General features: G+C 52.7%; 1 protein-coding gene across 6 annotated transcripts in view; it reads left to right on the forward strand.

Annotated features, from left to right (window-relative positions):
• crebbpb (CREB binding lysine acetyltransferase b) overlaps positions 1-17,412 on the forward strand; it is a 36,872-nt gene that overhangs the window by 15,544 nt on the left and 3,916 nt on the right. The window contains exons 6-30 of one of the 6 annotated variants that reach the window (XM_084488313.1): positions 746-982; positions 1,534-1,618; positions 1,738-1,878; positions 2,194-2,311; positions 2,427-2,583; positions 3,095-3,157; positions 3,925-4,049; positions 5,567-5,824; positions 6,737-7,102; positions 7,786-7,956; positions 8,441-8,630; positions 9,094-9,212; positions 9,974-10,213; positions 11,276-11,364; positions 12,119-12,199; positions 12,472-12,528; positions 12,852-12,929; positions 13,065-13,132; positions 13,555-13,705; positions 14,426-14,572; positions 14,701-14,814; positions 15,137-15,302; positions 15,850-16,017; positions 16,412-16,573; positions 17,099-17,380. In XM_084488313.1, the coding sequence (XP_084344439.1) occupies positions 746-982; positions 1,534-1,618; positions 1,738-1,878; positions 2,194-2,311; positions 2,427-2,583; positions 3,095-3,157; positions 3,925-4,049; positions 5,567-5,824; positions 6,737-7,102; positions 7,786-7,956; positions 8,441-8,630; positions 9,094-9,212; positions 9,974-10,213; positions 11,276-11,364; positions 12,119-12,199; positions 12,472-12,528; positions 12,852-12,929; positions 13,065-13,132; positions 13,555-13,705; positions 14,426-14,572; positions 14,701-14,814; positions 15,137-15,302; positions 15,850-16,017; positions 16,412-16,573; positions 17,099-17,380 (3,833 nt within the window). Of the gene's footprint in view, positions 1-745; positions 983-1,533; positions 1,619-1,737; positions 1,879-2,193; positions 2,312-2,426; positions 2,584-3,094; positions 3,158-3,924; positions 4,050-5,566; positions 5,825-6,733; positions 7,103-7,785; positions 7,957-8,440; positions 8,631-9,093; positions 9,213-9,973; positions 10,214-11,275; positions 11,365-12,118; positions 12,200-12,471; positions 12,529-12,851; positions 12,930-13,064; positions 13,133-13,554; positions 13,706-14,425; positions 14,573-14,700; positions 14,815-15,136; positions 15,303-15,849; positions 16,018-16,411; positions 16,574-17,098; positions 17,381-17,412 lie in introns of all 6 variants that reach the window. The other 5 variants (XM_084488314.1, XM_084488315.1, XM_084488316.1 and 2 more) reach the window with 5 other exon arrangements.

Below are 17,412 nucleotides of genomic sequence, written 5' to 3' on the forward strand. Positions count from 1 at the left end.
TGGTTTGAGTTTTATATTGTACTTTGACTTTTTTTGTATATAAAGTAAAAAAAAAAAATCCAAAATAAACATTTTAATAATCTAAAATGTTTATTTTAGATTTTTTACTTTTACTTTCTTTGTATATAAAGTAAAAAAAAAAAAAATCCAAAATAAACATTTTAATAATCTAAAATGTTTATTTTAGATTTTTTACTTTTACTTTTTTTGTATATAAAGTAAACAATCCAAAATAAACATTTTAATAATGTAAAATGTTTTTTTTGTATATAAAGTAAACAATCCAAAATAAACATTTTAATAATGTAAAATGTTTTTTTTGTATATAAAGTAAACAATCCAAAATAAACATTTTAATAATATAAAATGTGTGCGAAAAGACAAAAAGAAACTATATCACATATAATGTATTTTATATTTCATCGGTGTGTGGGCCCTCTCGTCATCTCATCCTCACCTCGGCCCAAATAATTAACTTTGTACATATTTCCAGATTAAGGTTTGCAACTATCCAATAGCATTGTCTTCGGTGTCTTTCGCGATTTTATTGACTCGACATCATCGCAAATCCCTCAAGTATAAATAAAGGTTCAATAAAAAATAAAAATACAGTTTCTAATCGGCTCCTCAGACATAGTTCTAGGTCTCGAGCGAGGCCTGCCTCCCCCTCCGTACCCCCTCCACCGCTTGAGACCCTAACCCTTCTATCCTCTGTCCCCCCCCCCCCCCCCCCCCCCCCCCCCAGCCATGCTGAGCTCTCCCGGCGGCGGCCTGGCCAGCTCCCTGGGCGCGGTGGGGGTCAGCCAGCCCAGCGCCAACCCGGCCATCAACAACGCGGCGGGCCACATCGACCCCAGCTCCATGCAGAGGGCGTACGCCGCCCTGGGCCTGCCCTACGGGAACCAGTCCCCCGGCCAGACCCAGGGCCCGGGCCAGGCCAGCCCCCAGGGCCACCCCACGCTGCGCAGCATCAACAGCCTGGGTACGGTCGGCCGCTGACGGGGTCTGGACCCCGGCCTGGGATGATGAATGCAATCTGCAAACTAGAAATGAGTGTCAATATCTTTAATGCTGTTGAGTTGCAGTCTGGAGCTTGTGATATTTATATCCATATTATACTTGTGATATTTATATCCACGTCCTAAACACCTCCTCCTCCTAGCTCCTCGAGCTGGTAGGTGTTTAGGATGTGGATATAAATATCATGTATATGTAAGACTTAAAACCTAATGAATGGTTAAATGGTTAAATAGAATGATGACATTCTTATTGAAGGCTGTTGTTCTGTTGTTCTTCTTCAAATTAAAATGTTTTCATGTTTTGGTTAGGGTTTGGTTGGTTTCTATTCCCTGGTTGACTCATCCAGAGCCTCCAACAACAGGCTGTGTGTGTGTGTGGGTGTGTGTGGGTGGGTGGGTGGGTCGTGGGAACCTCCTATCTGATGGGTGTTTTTGTGTGTATGTGGGTCTTGGGCTCCGTCCAGTGTTTTAGCCTTCTAGCTGATGTGTGTGTGTGTGTGTGTGTGTCTCTCAGGCTCCAGCCAAATGCCGGTGGGCATGGGCCTCCCGTCGTCAGACCAGATGCACTCGGACCCCTCTCTGCCCTCCTCGCTGAACAAGTGAGTCCCGCTTCACCCCCGTGGGCCAAAGCCGGCCCCCCCTGAACACGTGTATGAACTTATCAGTGTGCTCGGGGCCATTCCTAACGCCCCCCTCTCTCTCCGCCCTCCCCCTCCAGTCAGCTGCTGGCAGACGGGTCGCTTGTGGGGGGCAGCATGGGCAAGCTGCCGGCTGCCAGCCCCCTCTCCGCCTCGGGGGTCAGGAAGTCCTGGCACGAGCACGTCACTCAGGACCTGCGCACTCACCTGGTGCACAAGCTGTGAGTTCACAGCAGCACCGCCGCATACACACAAACACACACACACGCACTCACACTCGCGCTCTCACTCGCTCGCTCGCTCACTCACACACACACGCTCTCGCACTCGCGCTCTCTCACTCGCTCACTCCCTCCATCACACACACAAGCTTTCGCATTCTCTCACTCACTCAGTCAATCACAAACACACTCACACACACTCGCATGCTTTCGCGCTCTCGCACTCACTCTCGCACTCACTCACTCAAGTCAAAAGTCATCACCCAGATGTTTCCAGTCCACTAGTAACCCCCCCTTCTCTCCCCCCCGCCGCAGAGTACAAGCCATATTCCCCACCCCGGACCCGGCCGCACTGAAGGACCGCAGGATGGAGAACCTGGTGGCCTACGCCCGCAAGGTGGAGGGGGACATGTACGAGTCGGCCAACAGCAGGGTAAAACACCCACCTCATCTCCAGCTCAGCCCCGCGGCAAAACAATGTTAAACTCCACACAATAACGTCAGGCATCTGAACGACAACGTGAACGCGTGCCGCCCCCCCCCTGCAGGACGAGTACTACCACTTCCTGGCGGAGAAGATCTACAAGATCCAGAAGGAGCTGGAGGAGAAGCGGCGTTCGCGGCTCCAGAAGCAGCCCGCCATGGTGGGGCCCGGCATGGGCCAGCCCAACGCCATGGGCCCCGGTCAGGCCGTCCGACCCCCCAGTGAGTGGCTTCAGTCGATTTTATTGATGAATCTATTTTAATTTGTTCTCCCGCCGACTTGCGTGCGTAAAATAATTTGTCTGTGAAGTCGGTCATTGCCAAACTAAACGTGTAGGGTGCCGGTGTGGGACAGCATGACTGAATGAACAGACAGTACAAAAGAGCTGTCCTAATGTAGAGGCTGACACCACCACAGGAGAGCACCAACGATGTAGAACGCATGTGAAGTCCTAATTAAAACACGTGTACCAATAAACAACAACCATTTAAGACGCAGGTAAAGTCTTAATTAAAACACGTGCACTAATAAACAACCATATAAAGCCAACTGAAATAGCGGGCGATCTCAAGTCCAGTGAAGCGGCAGTAGAGCCCAGCAGGACTCCTGTCCCCTCTCCACGGGGGGGGGGGCTCCCGTTAACGACACCGCGTAAACCAGAACGGCCAGCGTCCAGAGAGTGCTGCTGAAGCCTTGTGACCGCGTGTGAACCCTGTGCCATCCCTCCTCCAGATGGACCCGTGCCTATGCCCAACGTGCCAAATCAGCTCCTGAACCGAATGCAGGGCTCTCAAGGTGTGTATGCTCCACCTGCACCACCACCTCCACCTCCATCTCCACCACCACCATCACCAACACCTCCACCACCACCACCACCATCACCAACACCTCCACCACCACACCCCTTCCACTCCGCTCTAGTCCCCATCACTTTAGTTATTTTATTCAAGGGAGACCTCTGGAGATTGGGTGGTTGTCAGTGTATTGATGGCTACCCGTCATTATGGCGAGCTGCTGGCAACTCTATAAATAGAAAGGGAAGAGACGGAGGCAGCAAGTCTAAAAGTCTCTGGGTTTTGGGAGTGTGTTTTCGGGTGTGTTCTCTACCTTTTACACGTAACGCAATTGATCGTTGAACCTGATTTATGCAATTTGTTAAACACGTTTAGTTGGTTATAGGCTAGGCGGCCCTATAACTCAATCCACACCGGGACGCGTCGTTTGAACAGTGAAGACGCCTGTACCACAATAAAGGGAGGCTCTTCTTCTGCTTAAGCCTGTGAACCCTCACGTGTTGTCCCTCAGCACACACAGTCGTTCACGCTAACTGAATAAAGACACTGCGGCTCAGCAGTGTGGCGATATTCAATTACAACTCCGGCAAGTATAGTAAACAGACGCCAATTAGGTGTGTGTGTGTGTGTGTGTGTGTGTGTGTGTGTGTGTGTGTGTGTGTGTGTGTGTGTGTGTGTGTGTGTGTGTGTGTGTGTGTGTGTGTGTGTGTGTGTGTGTGTGTGTGTGTGTCGTGTCTAACCGCCTCTCCTCCCCCCCCCCCCCCCCAGGGATGAATCAGTTCAACCCCATGGCGATGGCGCAGAATGTGCAGATGGCCCAGGCGCCCATGGGCCCGCGCGCCGCCTCCCCGATGAACCACCCTCAGCAGATGAACATGGGCTCCGTCCCGTCGGTGAGCGCCCCACTAGCAACCCCCCCCCCCCCCCCCCACTGAGACTCTCTCCTCTCCCATCCAGTCCCCCACCCCCCCCCCCACAGAGACCCTCTCCTCTCCCATCCAGTCCCCCGTGGGCAGGTGTAGGCTGTGAAAGGCTGGGATGTTCCCCTCGGGTGTACCTCTCTAAAGGGTACCCACTTTAAAGGGAGCCGTTGGGATTGGTCCACTGTTGGGCCCTGTTTTCAGAACACCTTGGTCTAATTGACTCATTTGAACCATTCTTTGAGATTGGTTCCAGTGTTGAGCGATAACAATGCAGTCGTGATCCATGAAAAAAGGCTCCCCCCCACATAGTCGTTCAGTCTTTACCAATCTGATTGGTGCAGGGCTAGCCCCTGACTAGCGAATCAATGAAGCCCGGAAGTAAGGATGGTAAACAGTGAAAGCGCAGACAATGGCGACACGCTCTCTCAACGCATTGAAAAATCACTTTAAAAGTGCTTCTTTGCGCTCCGATTATATTCCAACATTATGAAAAGGAAACCTACAGAGAAGCACAACTGCTTCCTTTACCTTTCCCCTCGATCCCGTCGGTTTGCAGTCGAGCCTAACTCAAGTCTGGCTCAAGAAACGAGACCTTCCTCCCATCGTCTCCTCCACCGGTCCGGAAATGCCTCGAACCCGTCGCACCAGAGGCGTTCAGCATTCCTCTGCTTCTGATCCCCCCCTGCCGCGCGGCGCCCTCCTAGGCGCGCTCATCGTCCGTCAGCGGGGCACCGGCCCCCCCTTCAGCTGGGATGCTTTATGACGCGGAGGTGGATGTACGCTGCGTTTCCTCCAGGCTGTTTATTATAGTTGGCAACCGTTCAATACTACATGTGTACCCGGAGCACACATTCAATAATGCTTGTGTACTCCCGAGTACCCATCTGGTCCTCGGAGCGGCCTTCGGTGCCGCCGCTGCCTCCCACACACCCCGCGCCAACCCAAACACAAAAGTCATAGTGTGTCTCTCTCGCTTCACACAGAGCTCACGTCTTATTCGGGTACTAGTCCAATTAAGTTCCTCGGTTCATCGAGCAGAAGTGTTAACAGATGATAGTACGAGCACAGCCGGATACAGCGATTCTGCGGTAGGTTTTGGGCGTAGCCTTAGTCTTTATCTGCAGACGCACCTGACAGTGCTCAGCTTGTGGAGGAGAGATCCTCTGCCTGGCCATGAAGGGGATGATAATAAAGTGGCTGATGGAACTGAGAGAAGAACCACGTGAAGAACCCTGCCCCATTGCAAAAAAACACGCATCCTCTCTGTTTCGGAGAAGACAAGAAGATTGACATTGATGGATCAACGGTATTAGAAGGACGCGCGTTATGGTCCGGGTACTCGGGTGATAGTCTGGGTTACTCACAGTGGAAATCTTTGCTCAGAGAAACGTTGACCTCGCTCGGCCACGAACAGAACGAGGGTAACGTTGCCCCACGCACATCCGAGACTAAACGCGAAACCCTGTTCATTTCATTCCTCTTTCCAGATGGGCATGTCCCCGTCAAGGATGCCCCAGGCCCAGGGCATGATGGGCAACCACGCCGGCAACATGGTGGGCCAGCCCACCAACCAGGGCCAGTTCCTGCCCCAGGGGCCCTTCCCTGCCGGGGCCGGGGGGCCCATGAATGTGAACGTGGGCCTGGGCCAGGGCACATCGCAGGCTGCCGTCGCACAGGTGAGCAGAGCAAGAGACGGTCTCAAGGGCCTGGGACCTCGCTCTGCGGAAGCAGGACCAGGCAATAACGTAAACCTGGCTTTGACTTTGATGTGTGTGTGTGTGTGTGTGTGTGTGTGTGTGTGTGTGTGTGTGTGTGTGTGTGTGTGTGTGTGTGTGTGTGTGTGTGTGTGTGTGTGTGTGTGTGTGTGTGTGTGTGTGTGTGTGTGTGTGTGTGTGTGATCCAATGGAATCCATATTGTTCCAGTAGTTTATTACTCTTAATACTGTTTACACGTGATAATATCCCCCGTCTTCGCCAAAAAAGTTTCCAAAGATGGCCAGGATCATTTATCCAGCTTGAGGGAATTCTTTTATTGATTTTTTTCTTCTCAAACAATTTAAAGAGAGAAGGAGAGTACCTGGTTAATGTTAGATTAATCCCGTGTATATACGTTTGCAAAGCCTGAAATATACACCTGGCCTTTGAGCCTTGAGCGAGGGTTGTTCACTTGACCTTTTGGTGCAGCTGTTTCCTCCCCTCTTTCCCATTCTGATCAGTCTGCTAATAGCATGCTGTGTTTAAAGCCTGTGGTTTGCGGTGAGCCTCGGATTAATCCGATTTCGGGGTAGTAAACATGTCCTGACGACGTTAATAAACTTTTTTGCGACATTTTTGAACATAGCCGTTTCTCTGCATAAATAGTCCTCATGCGGCTTCAATAATCTAATTTAAAATATTAGTTGGGCAAGTCCCAAAGGTATTTCATAACTGAAGCGGTAACGATTCAAGAAGCCTATTAATTCCGCCCAACATCTGGAGTGTGTTGTCAAGAAAGGACCAAGGCACACTCGCACTCCTGCCTTCCCTCTGCGGCCGACTGTTTGACATTTGAAGTCCACCAGAGTGCGAGCGGAACGGCACGCACACGTCTCACACTTCGCGCGCACACGCCTAACCTCACGTGCACGTCTCTCCCCTCTCCTCCTCCCCCCCCCCAGCAGCAGCAGCAGCAGCAGAACTCCAACCTCCCCCTGAACGCCATGGGGTCCCAGCTGCCCTGCGCCCCCCTAGCGCAGCCCCCTCTCCGCGCCACCCCTCCGCCCAACGCCTCCGCTAACCCCCAGCCCCCGCAGCCGCCGCCGCCCCCCCACGCCTCCGCCCAGCCCTCCACCCCCGCCTCGGCGGGGGGCCCGTCCTCCACCCCCACCCACATACCCAGCGGCCTTCCCGGACCCCCCTCCAGCCGGGGCGCCTCCCCCGCCCACTCCCAGCCGCACACCCCCCTGCAGCCCCCGCCCGACCCGCCCGGACCCCCGCCGCAGCAGCAGCCCTCCTCTGTCCAGCCGCAGCACCCCAGCACACCGGTGAGACCCCCCTCCCCACCTCCTTCCCCTCTTCCCCCACCCGTCACCCCTCCTCAGTCGTTCCCCCTCCCTACCCACTCCCCCTCCTCCACATCGTTCCTGCTCCTCCTCCCCACATGAACTTCCTCCCCGACTGTACCCCCCCCCCTTCACACCTGTACCCCCTTCACACCTGTACCCCCTTCACACCCGTTCCTCCCTCCTCACCCGTTCCCCCTCCCCACCCGTTTCCTCCCTCCCCACCCGTTTCCCCTCCCCACCTACCTCCTCCTCACATGAACCCCCTCCCCCACCAGTCCCCCCTCCCTACCCGTCCCCCCGTCCCCCAGTAGAGCCGGGCGATGCGGACGGTCCGATGTCTTCCTGACTGTTTGGTGTAAATCGTGGGTTTGAGAACCGGCTTGGCTACGAAAGGCCTGAACTGTTCTCTGAGTTCACTACCAACGTCCAGACCGGATCCGGTCTGGCACCGCCGGGCTCTACTCCCCGGTTCCCTCTTATCAGGACCCACTCGCGCTCGCTGTAATCACATCCTTTCTTTAAGGATCATTAAACGTGCCTAATTCATAACACGTGAATTATTTATCCCCCTCAGAAGCGCAGAGTGGCTAGTGTTCGCCCTGCGCGTCCTCCCAGTGCGAACCAGCGCGCTTCAACCGTCTGCCCCTTGTGTCTCCCTGCAGCTGTCCCAGGCCGCGGCCAGCGTGGACAACCACGCCCCCACGCCGGGCTCCGTGGCCGACGCCAGCTCCCAGCAGGCGCTGCCCGACATGGTTACCGCGGAGACGCGGGCGGAGCCCAGGGAGGACGGCACCGGCGGCTCGGGGAAGAAGCAGATGGACATAAAGAGCGAGGTAGAGAGAAGACGCTCACTCCTGGTTGAACACAGCGGATGGACTCCCAGTACCTTACGTTTACGTTCAGGGCATTCAGTACGACGAAGGTAGAAGAGAGAGGAAACAGTACATCGCTGTCGGTACAGTAAAGATGTTCATAGAAACAAGTGTAAAGCATCGACAATGGCTAGGTTAACAGTATGAATACGAGTTACAGTATGAATACAGCATAAAGGGGCCACTTTTTGTTTTTGGGCAAGATCTAGAAACCATTGAAATACCCAAACCCATAGATGCGGTTTTAGCACGACCCCCGATCCCCTAAACCCTTCCCCGACCCCGGGGCCCTCGTTCGTCGTTAGTCGCCCCCTGTGGATGAAGCCAATGTACTTCACGCCCCCGGGGGCCCCCCGAGCACACACCTACACATCTATAAGGAGACGGTGTCCATAAACGCCCCGCTGCGTGCCCGGGGCTGGTAATGACTTCCCTGTGTTTGCAGCCGCCGCACGAGGAGGTGGACCGGAAGCCCCCGCTGCTGGTGAAGAAGGAGGAGGTGCTGGAGGTCAAGCCGGAGGCCATGGAGACGGAGGAGAAGAAGCCGCCGGTGAAGGAGACGACGACGACGACGACGACGAAGGAGGAGGAGGACGGCACCAACGGCACCGCCGCCGCGCAGAACCGCCGGAAAAGTAGGAAGCGAAACCGCCCCGGAGAAAACCTGCCCCCCTTTTGCTTCTTGTAAATCATTTGTAATGTGACCTTTGCGACGTTAACGTTTTGGAGGAAATGTTCAAAGCGTTAACAATGAAGTCACTCCAACCACACTGTTTATGGAAACCGCTAGTTTGATTAGGTCATATTTTTTGATGTATACACACATTATCAGACCTATCCATTTTGTAGGGCTACATTTCAAATATAGAGTCATTTCAGAAGATGCCTGAACATGCAATGAACAATTACAGAAACAGCCTACGCCCAGTGATAACATTGCTCTTCTCATTTTGCACTTGATTTATAATTGATCGGACATGATATCACTATAAACCGCAGCAGAACATGTGGTATACACATAGCGTGTTCGTCACCTGGGAGGGTCTATAAAACTCTTTAACGCCGCCCCCCTGACCCCCCCCCCCCCCCGCTCTGCAGTCTTCAAGCCGGAGGAGCTGAGGCAGGCCCTGATGCCCACCCTGGAGTCCCTCTACCGGCAGGACCCCGAGTCCCTGCCCTTCAGGCAGCCCGTGGACCCCATGCTCCTGGGCATCCCCGTGAGTGGACACACCGCCACCACCACTACTACCGTCATCACCACCACCACCATCACCACCACCAGCACCACTACCACCACCATCACCACTACCACCACCAAAACCATCATCATCAGCATCACCATCACTACCACCAGCACCAAAACCATCACCACCACCACCACTACCACCACCATCACCACTACCACCACCACTACCACCACCATCACCACTACCACCACCATCACCACCACCAGCACCACTACCACCACCATCACCACTACCACCACCATCACCACCACCAGCACCACTACCACCACCATCACCACTACCGCCTCCACCACTACCACCACCAAAACCATCATCATCAGCATCACCATCACTACCACCAGCACCAAAACCATCACCACCACCACCACTACCACCACCACTACCACCACCACCACCACGTTGTCATTTCAGGATGCACAACCATTTTCAGACCAGCGATTCCTTTTATGTTATGGAATTAGATGATTTATATGACCTGTTTTGTCCCACTATGTGAACTTTGTATACAAAACCATTCCTGGTCTAATTTTGTACTTGATAATTAAACAAAGGCATTTTTGTGGTATTTAAATGACATGTTTATGTTTATAATCCTGTAGACGTTTCTTATCACATTTCTGATAATCAAGCATCCATAACCGCCCCATTCCAATCCAGCCCCCCCCCCCCAATCCCCCAAACCACATCTCTAACGGCTCGCGTCCCCCCCCCCCCTCTCCCGCCCCCCGCAGGACTACTTTGACATCGTGAAGACCCCCATGGACCTGTCCACCATCAAGCGCAAGCTGGACACGGGGCAGTTCCAGGAGCCCTGGCAGTACGTGGACGACGTGTGGCTGATGTTCAACAACGCCTGGCTGTACAACCGCAAGACGTCGCGCGTCTACAAGTACTGCTCCAAGCTGGCCGAGGTGTTTGAGTCGGAGATCGACCCCGTCATGCAGGGCCTGGGCTACTGCTGCGGCCGCAAGGTGAGCGCGACAGAGGAGGAGGAGGAGAGGGGGGGAGAGTGGGGGGTGGGGGAGACGGCGAGAGGGGGGGGCGCTGGGGGAGGTGGAGAGAGAGGGGGGTGCTGGGAGGGGCGGAGAGGGTTTGATGTTGTTAAAGGGTAGGTGAACCCCCCCGTAGGAGGGAAAGAAAGCAATCTGAGCAGTCGTGACCAGACGGTAGTAGACAAGTTTTTGGGGAAAACGCACGCGTGAGGTTCCGTAGGAGCAAGTGCTAGGTCAAGGGGCGTGGGTCAAGGGGCGTGGTCGAAACATGCAACGTGCCTGCTCGGGCAGACTGTGCAGCCAATGGAGAACTCTCACTCTGGAACAGCTTTTTTACTTAGGTACTGGACTTTCACACAACTTTGTACATTTTAGTCAAATTAAACACAGAAATGTTCACTTTGTGGCACCGAACGGAACCGTTTCCAACTGACAAAAGTGATTCGGTGTTTATGTTCCTCATTTATATAGCGCGTTTATCCAAAGCGCTTTACAGTGTTGACTGACATTCACCCATTCATGCACGCATTCACACACCGACGGCGACAGCCAGCTCGTCAGGAGCAATTAGGGTGAGGCGTCTCGCTCAGGGACACTGCGACACTCTAGCTAGCAGGAGCCGGGGGATCGAACCAGCAACCTTGCGGTTACCAGCCAACCCGCTCTACACTTCAATGCAATTTCATCACAGATTGTATGATTTAGTTTGTTTTTGTAATTGTTCCTTGCATGTCCAGGCCACTTGTGAAATCACACTTTATTTCAAATGTAGTCCTACAAAATGCACAGGTCTGATTATGTGTGTATATACCCAATTAATCACTTAATCAAACAGCGGTATTTATAAACAGTGTGGTTTGGAGTGACTTCACTCGGTAATAGATCTGAATCAGCGGGACTATGTTTACCACTGTCCCGATAAGAAACACAAACATGAAGCAAATTGTTCCCATAAACAGTGGCCCGGGCAGTCAACGCCGCTCCTGTGACTAAGACACTTGAACCGAATGAACCCCCTGTCTGTCGTGGTTCTCTCCACAGTACGAGTTCTCGCCTCAGACGCTCTGCTGTTATGGCAAGCAGCTGTGCACCATCTCCAGGGACGGCACCTACTTCAGCTACCAGAACAGGTCAGTGTGCACGCAGCGCCTCCGGCCATAGGGGCAGAGGTGCATCATTATAGCAATTACCGTTTGTGTGCAAAACACCCAAACGCCGGGGTCCAGGCTGAGCTTCAGCTCGGATGCGCCCCCTGGTGTTGAAGGCTACGGCGTTCTAATCTCTCCCCCAAAAAATATGAACTATTTTAATCCGTACAGGAGTGACTTAGTGACTGATATAAGAATTAAAATCACGTGGGTTGTATAGTGGATGTAATTTAACGCAATGAAAAATGCGTTTGGTTCTAATTGGTTTTCATTATTTTTAGTTTTTCGGTCCTTGACTAAATCAGTTTGCCGTTTTTTAATAATAACTTCTTACCGAGAACCTTGCAATAAGAGCTTAACGATTAATCCACCAACCTGCAAAATATAATTGTCCATCCACAAATGAATTCCCGCATGTAATTACTTACTACGCGTAATTAACACAGCGTGTCGGAACATCTGCAGGGTTCTTTGTTACACGTTGTATTGTTTCAGCCATTCCCGTGTATGTGTGTGTGTTTGACCATGACGGAGTCCCCCCTCACACACGTGACTCACCCGCGTGTGTGTGTGTGTGTGTGTGTGACCGCATGTTCACCCCCTCGTTCCGCCTCCGTGGGCGCCGGGTTGCCCGTACCGCTACTGTGTCTGTCTGTCTGTCTGTCTGTCTGTCTGTCTGTCTGTCTGTCTGTCTGTCTGTCTGCAGCTCACCCCAACATGGCCTTGTCACCCACAGGTACCACTTCTGCGAGAAGTGCTTCAATGAGATCCAGGGCAACAGCGTAACCCTGGGCGACGACCCCGCACAGCCCCAGACGTGAGTTGACCCCCACCCCCCCCCCCACCCCAGCCGTGCGTCGGGACACACAGAACCCCCCTCCCCCCCGACGCAAGGCCAGGCCGCTGCCGTCTGCTGATTGGTCCAAATCGGCGGCAGCTGGTATCCCCTCGCCATATGTCACACACACATCCATTACAATTACCCGCGTTCCCCCAGAGGGTGGAGTCGCGCGCGCACTCTGCTCACTGGTCGATTTGTTTTAATTGAGTGTTTAAAACATGGCGTCTGCTGTCCTGTTCTCCGTCTAGAATGATTTCAAAAGAGCAGTTTGAGAAGAAGAAGAACGACTCGCTGGACCCTGAACCGTGAGTACCAACTCTAGCCAGGGCTTTGAGAGGAAGAGTGTTGAGATGTGGCTCAGGAGGTACAGCGGGTCGTCTGGTCAACCAGAAGGTTGCCAGTTCGATCCTCGGCTCCTCCTAACCTAGAGTGTCGAGGTGTCCCTGAGCAGGACGCCTCACCCAAACGGCTCCCGGCGCCCTGCATGGTTGACACCGCCCTCGGAGTGTGATTGTGTTGCATGAATGGGTGAATGTCGGGCAGTATTGTGAAGCGATTTCAGTGGCCACTGGTGAGAAAAAGCGCTGTACAGATGCAGTCACTTTAACGTTCACCGTTGTCCTCCCAGGTTTGTAGAATGTAAAGACTGCGGGAGGAAGATGCACCAGATCTGCGTGCTGCACTATGACGTTATCTGGCCGTCGGGGTAAGTCTCTTTATGAGTCCACCTCCTCCTGGTTTATGATTCCTTATTAACCCCCCACAGCCCCCTACCTCCCCCTCCCCCTCCCCCTCCCTCTTCCCGAGACACACATACTTATTTTTGCCGTTTGTCTTCCAGCTTCATCTGCGACAACTGCCTCAAGAAGTCCGCCAAGACGAGAAAAGACAACAAGTTCTCAGCCAAAAGTAAGCTGCGGCGCATCCGGACATCATGTCCCCTCCCTCGCTGTGTTAGACAGACGGAGAGATCGAGTGCGGATAACGCAGACGCTAAGGTCAAAGCAACGCAAGACTTCTTCACTGTTGTCTTCGTCTGCCTGTTGCCACGTTGCAATCGCTGATTCAAGACGTGATCAACTTTTATCGCCCCAAAGGAAATTCATTTTGGACAGTGCACAGTGTCTACTCTATCAAACAGTCCATACGAAACAAGTGGGCATAGTAATAACAACATTAAAAGCAAACGATTGATTTAAAACGTATCAATGAAGATTGAATAACGATTTGCCCTTAGTAAAGAGGGTGGACTTCAGCATCGACGGGTTTTAAAGAACACAAAACTCCTCTGTGGCTGTTCAATGTCATTAATCGGACATAAATCCTACCAGGGTTGCAGACCACGCGGCTGGGAACTTACATCGAGGACCGGGTGAACAAGTACTTGAAGAGGCAGAACCATCCGGAGGCGGGCGAGGTGTTTGTGCGGGTTGTGGCCAGCTCTGACAAACACACGGAGGTGAAACCTGGCATGAAGTCCAGGTAGGTCCAGTCGTCGAAGATCAACATTTTGAAAGTACATTGCATGTCCAGGCCACTTATGAAATGACTTTATATCAAATGTAGTCCTACAAAATGCATAGGTCTGATTATGTGTGTAATGTGTATATATACCCAAAATCAGACTTAATCAAACAGCGGCATCTATAAACAGTGTGGTTGGCGTGAGTTCACGTGGTAGTAGTTAGTTGAATCAGCTGGGCTATATTTACCACTGTCCCGATAAGAAACCCAAACATGCTGGAGGATTTATGAAACCCCTTCAAATGTCAGTGTGTGTTTTTGCACGGAAACTCATGGAGCAAATTGTTCCCATAAACAGTGGCTAGGTTGGCTCTGGTTGTCTCCAGAGTTCTCGCCCCAGAGGCTCTGCTGTTATGGCAAGCAGCTGTGCACCATAAACAAACCCAAAAAACATGTTTCATTCACACACCTGTGATTGACGGGCAAGATGAATTCCTCAAATCAATCAGGGAAGAAATTCCCTAAAATCTATAATAAATAGTTCATACAGAAGCAGGTGTAGTCGGCTGGAAACAAGAGATTTCCAATGTGCATGGCTGTTGCATGTCCCTCAAACGACGCCAATGATGCCTCTTAAATCGGACCTACAGCACTTGGATTCCTCTTCTTATTTGCACGTGACACGTTGTCCTGCCGGCCTTGTGGATGACCCGCTTTGTGTGTTCTGTTGGGCCGCAGGTTCGTGGACTCGGGTGAGATGATGGAGACCTTCCCTTACAGAACCAAAGCACTTTTTGCGTTTGAGGAGATCGACGGGGTGGACGTGTGCTTCTTTGGCATGCACGTCCAGGAGTACGGCTCGGAGTGTGCCTTCCCCAACACCAGGTACGCCCCCCCTCCCCCTCCCCCACCCCCACCCAGACCCCCTGGAGGGCTGCAGACTTCAAGTTCAAGTGCAATCAAGTACATCCTTGTTCACACCTCCTAATGACCTTTCTCTCCCTTTTTCGCAGACGGGTTTACATCTCATACCTCGACAGTATTCACTTCTTCAAGCCCCGCCTACTGAGGACGGCGGTCTACCACGAGATCCTGATAGGCTACCTGGAGTATGTCAAGAAGCTGGGGTAGGTGTTGGCCGTCAGTGCAGTCACGCACAAAGCCCCCCTGAGCTCTCACTGCTGGGAACCTGGCAACGGGTTTCTCCTGTGCAAGTGTGGAGGAACTGTAGTGGGTCCTGAGATAAGCATTGTTTTAAGACTCCTCCTTCCTCCCTCCTCCAACATCCTCCCCCTCCTCCTCATTCTCCTCCTCTTCTTCCTCTTCCCCCCCTACTCCACCTCTTCTTCCTCCTCCTCCTCCTCCTCATTCTCTACCTCTTCTTCCTCTTCCTCCATCTACTCCTACTTCTTCTTCCTCCTCCTCCTCCTCCTCCTCCTCCTCCTCCAGGTACGTGTTCGGCCACATCTGGGCCTGCCCTCCCAGCGAGGGGGACGACTACATCTTCCACTGCCACCCCATGGACCAGAAGATCCCCAAGCCCAAGAGGCTGCAGGAGTGGTACCGCAAGATGCTGGACAAGGCCTTCGCCGAGAGGATCCTCCACGACTACAAGGTCAGCGCGGCGCACACGGCGTCACCGGGGGGGGGGGGGGCTGCTTGATCAAGAGCTCGCCCTGAGGACTGTAATATTATATCATGACATGTTATCTTATCTTTACTACTCTTGGAGCTTGGAGGTCAAAACGTTTGAGGCAATGGCCAATATGTTTAGATGGATAGATAGGTAGATAGATGGATAGATGGATAGATGGATGGATAGATAGATAGATAGATAGTTAGACACTTTATTCATCCCCTTGGGGAAATTCAGATATCCAGTAGCTCACAAAGTCAGTAAACTAGAAAGCACAGTTGACAAATGACAAAATGGACAAACAGTAAAAGTCTCAAATAAGTCCAAAAGAAGTTATGAATTTTGCCCGTAGTGGGCGCCGTAATGGATTCAGTGTTTTTGAAATAACCTCTGAGCTCTACGGTTGACTCCGTAAACCCCCGGCCCGCCCAGGGTCGGGTTTAACGGGGCCGCTCGGCCGGTGGGTCCCCCTGGTCCGCGTTCCTGGTCCGGGTTCCTGACCCGCTGGTCTCTTGTGTGATCGCAGGACATCTGCAAGCAGGCCACGGAGGACCGGCTGACCAGCGCCAACGAGCTGCCCTACTTCGAGGGGGACTTCTGGCCCAACGTGCTGGAGGAGAGCATCAAGGAGCTGGAGCAGGAGGAGGAGGAGCGCAAGAGGGAGGAGAACAGCACCTCCTGCGAGACCCCCGAGGTGAGGAGGAGGAGGGGAGGGCTTTGTGTGCGTGTTTTCTATACAAACTCACGCTCTATACACACACTCTATATAAACGCACACTATACAAACGCACAAGGAGGGGGGGGGGGCGGGGGGGAAGAGAAGGCTTTGTATAGAAAACATTGGCGTGATTTCTACTACAAACGCACGCACAAAGATTTGGACTTAAGTCCAAATCTTAAAGTTCTAGTTATCTTTAAGTTTCAATTTTGCGCTGTTTTTTTAAAATCGTTCGTTAGCATTTCCTGTTTAGCTCAATGCTATTAGCAGCCTGTTAACTGGAATATAGGTTCATATTCCAGTCTTTTCATCATCATCATCATCTTCATCTCATCTTAACGTCATGCACTTCTTCTCCCGTCTCCCCCAGGGGGCCCAGGCGGAGAGCAAGAACGCCAAGAAGAAGAACAACAAGAAGACCAACAAGAACAAGAGCAGCGTGAGCCGGGCCAATAAGAAGAAGCCGGGCATGCCCAACGTGGCCAACGACCTCTCCCAGAAGCTCTACGCCAACATGGAGAAACACAAGGAGGTGGGCGGAGCCAAAGCTCATCACTTAGACTTGCATGATGAGTGACTCGTGGACCTTTTTGACATGTGAAGCAGCACGTGGCTCAGGAGATAGAGTGGGTTGGCTGGTAACCGGAAGGTTGCTAGTTCGATCCCCGGCTCCTCGAGGTGTCTCTGAGCGTGACGCCTAACCCTAGTTGATCCCGACGAGCTGGCCTGTCGCCTTGCATGGTCGACACCGCCGTTGTCGTGTGTGTGAATGAGTGTGTGAATGGGTGAATGTTAGGCAATATTGTGAAGGGCTTTGAGTGGCCACTGGATTGAAAAGTGCTCTATAAATGCAGTCCATTTACCGTTTAAAGCAAGAGGACTCGATACGTTTTTCCTAATCAGTCACGGTAGTAGCCTGCTACTAGCCTATGCATACGCAGATTTTAAACCTAAAAGTTGACACATGACGCTTTGTCCTATACCCTGTCCTATACCCTTATACGGACACGTCCTCCTGTCGCCTGGGTAACGCGTCTAATCCACCCGTCGTCACCAGGTGTTCTTCGTGATCCACCTCCACGCGGGGCCCCTCGTCAACACCCTGCCACCCATCATGGACCCGGACCCCCTGCTGAGCAACGACCTGATGGACGGCCGCGACGCCTTCCTGACGCTGGCCCGCGACAAGCACTGGGAGTTCAGCTCGCTGCGGCGCTGCAAGTGGAGCTCCATGTGCATGCTGGTGGAGCTGCACAACCAGGGCCAGGACCGCTTCGTGTACACCTGCAACGAGTGCAAGAACCACGTGGAGACGCGCTGGCACTGCACCGTCTGCGAGGTGAGGGGGGGAGGGCGTGTGTGTGTGTGTGT

The sequence above is a fragment of the Micromesistius poutassou genome (assembly GCF_964030765.1).
Source record: "Micromesistius poutassou genome assembly, chromosome: 1".
Lineage (NCBI taxonomy): Eukaryota > Metazoa > Chordata > Actinopteri > Gadiformes > Gadidae > Micromesistius > Micromesistius poutassou.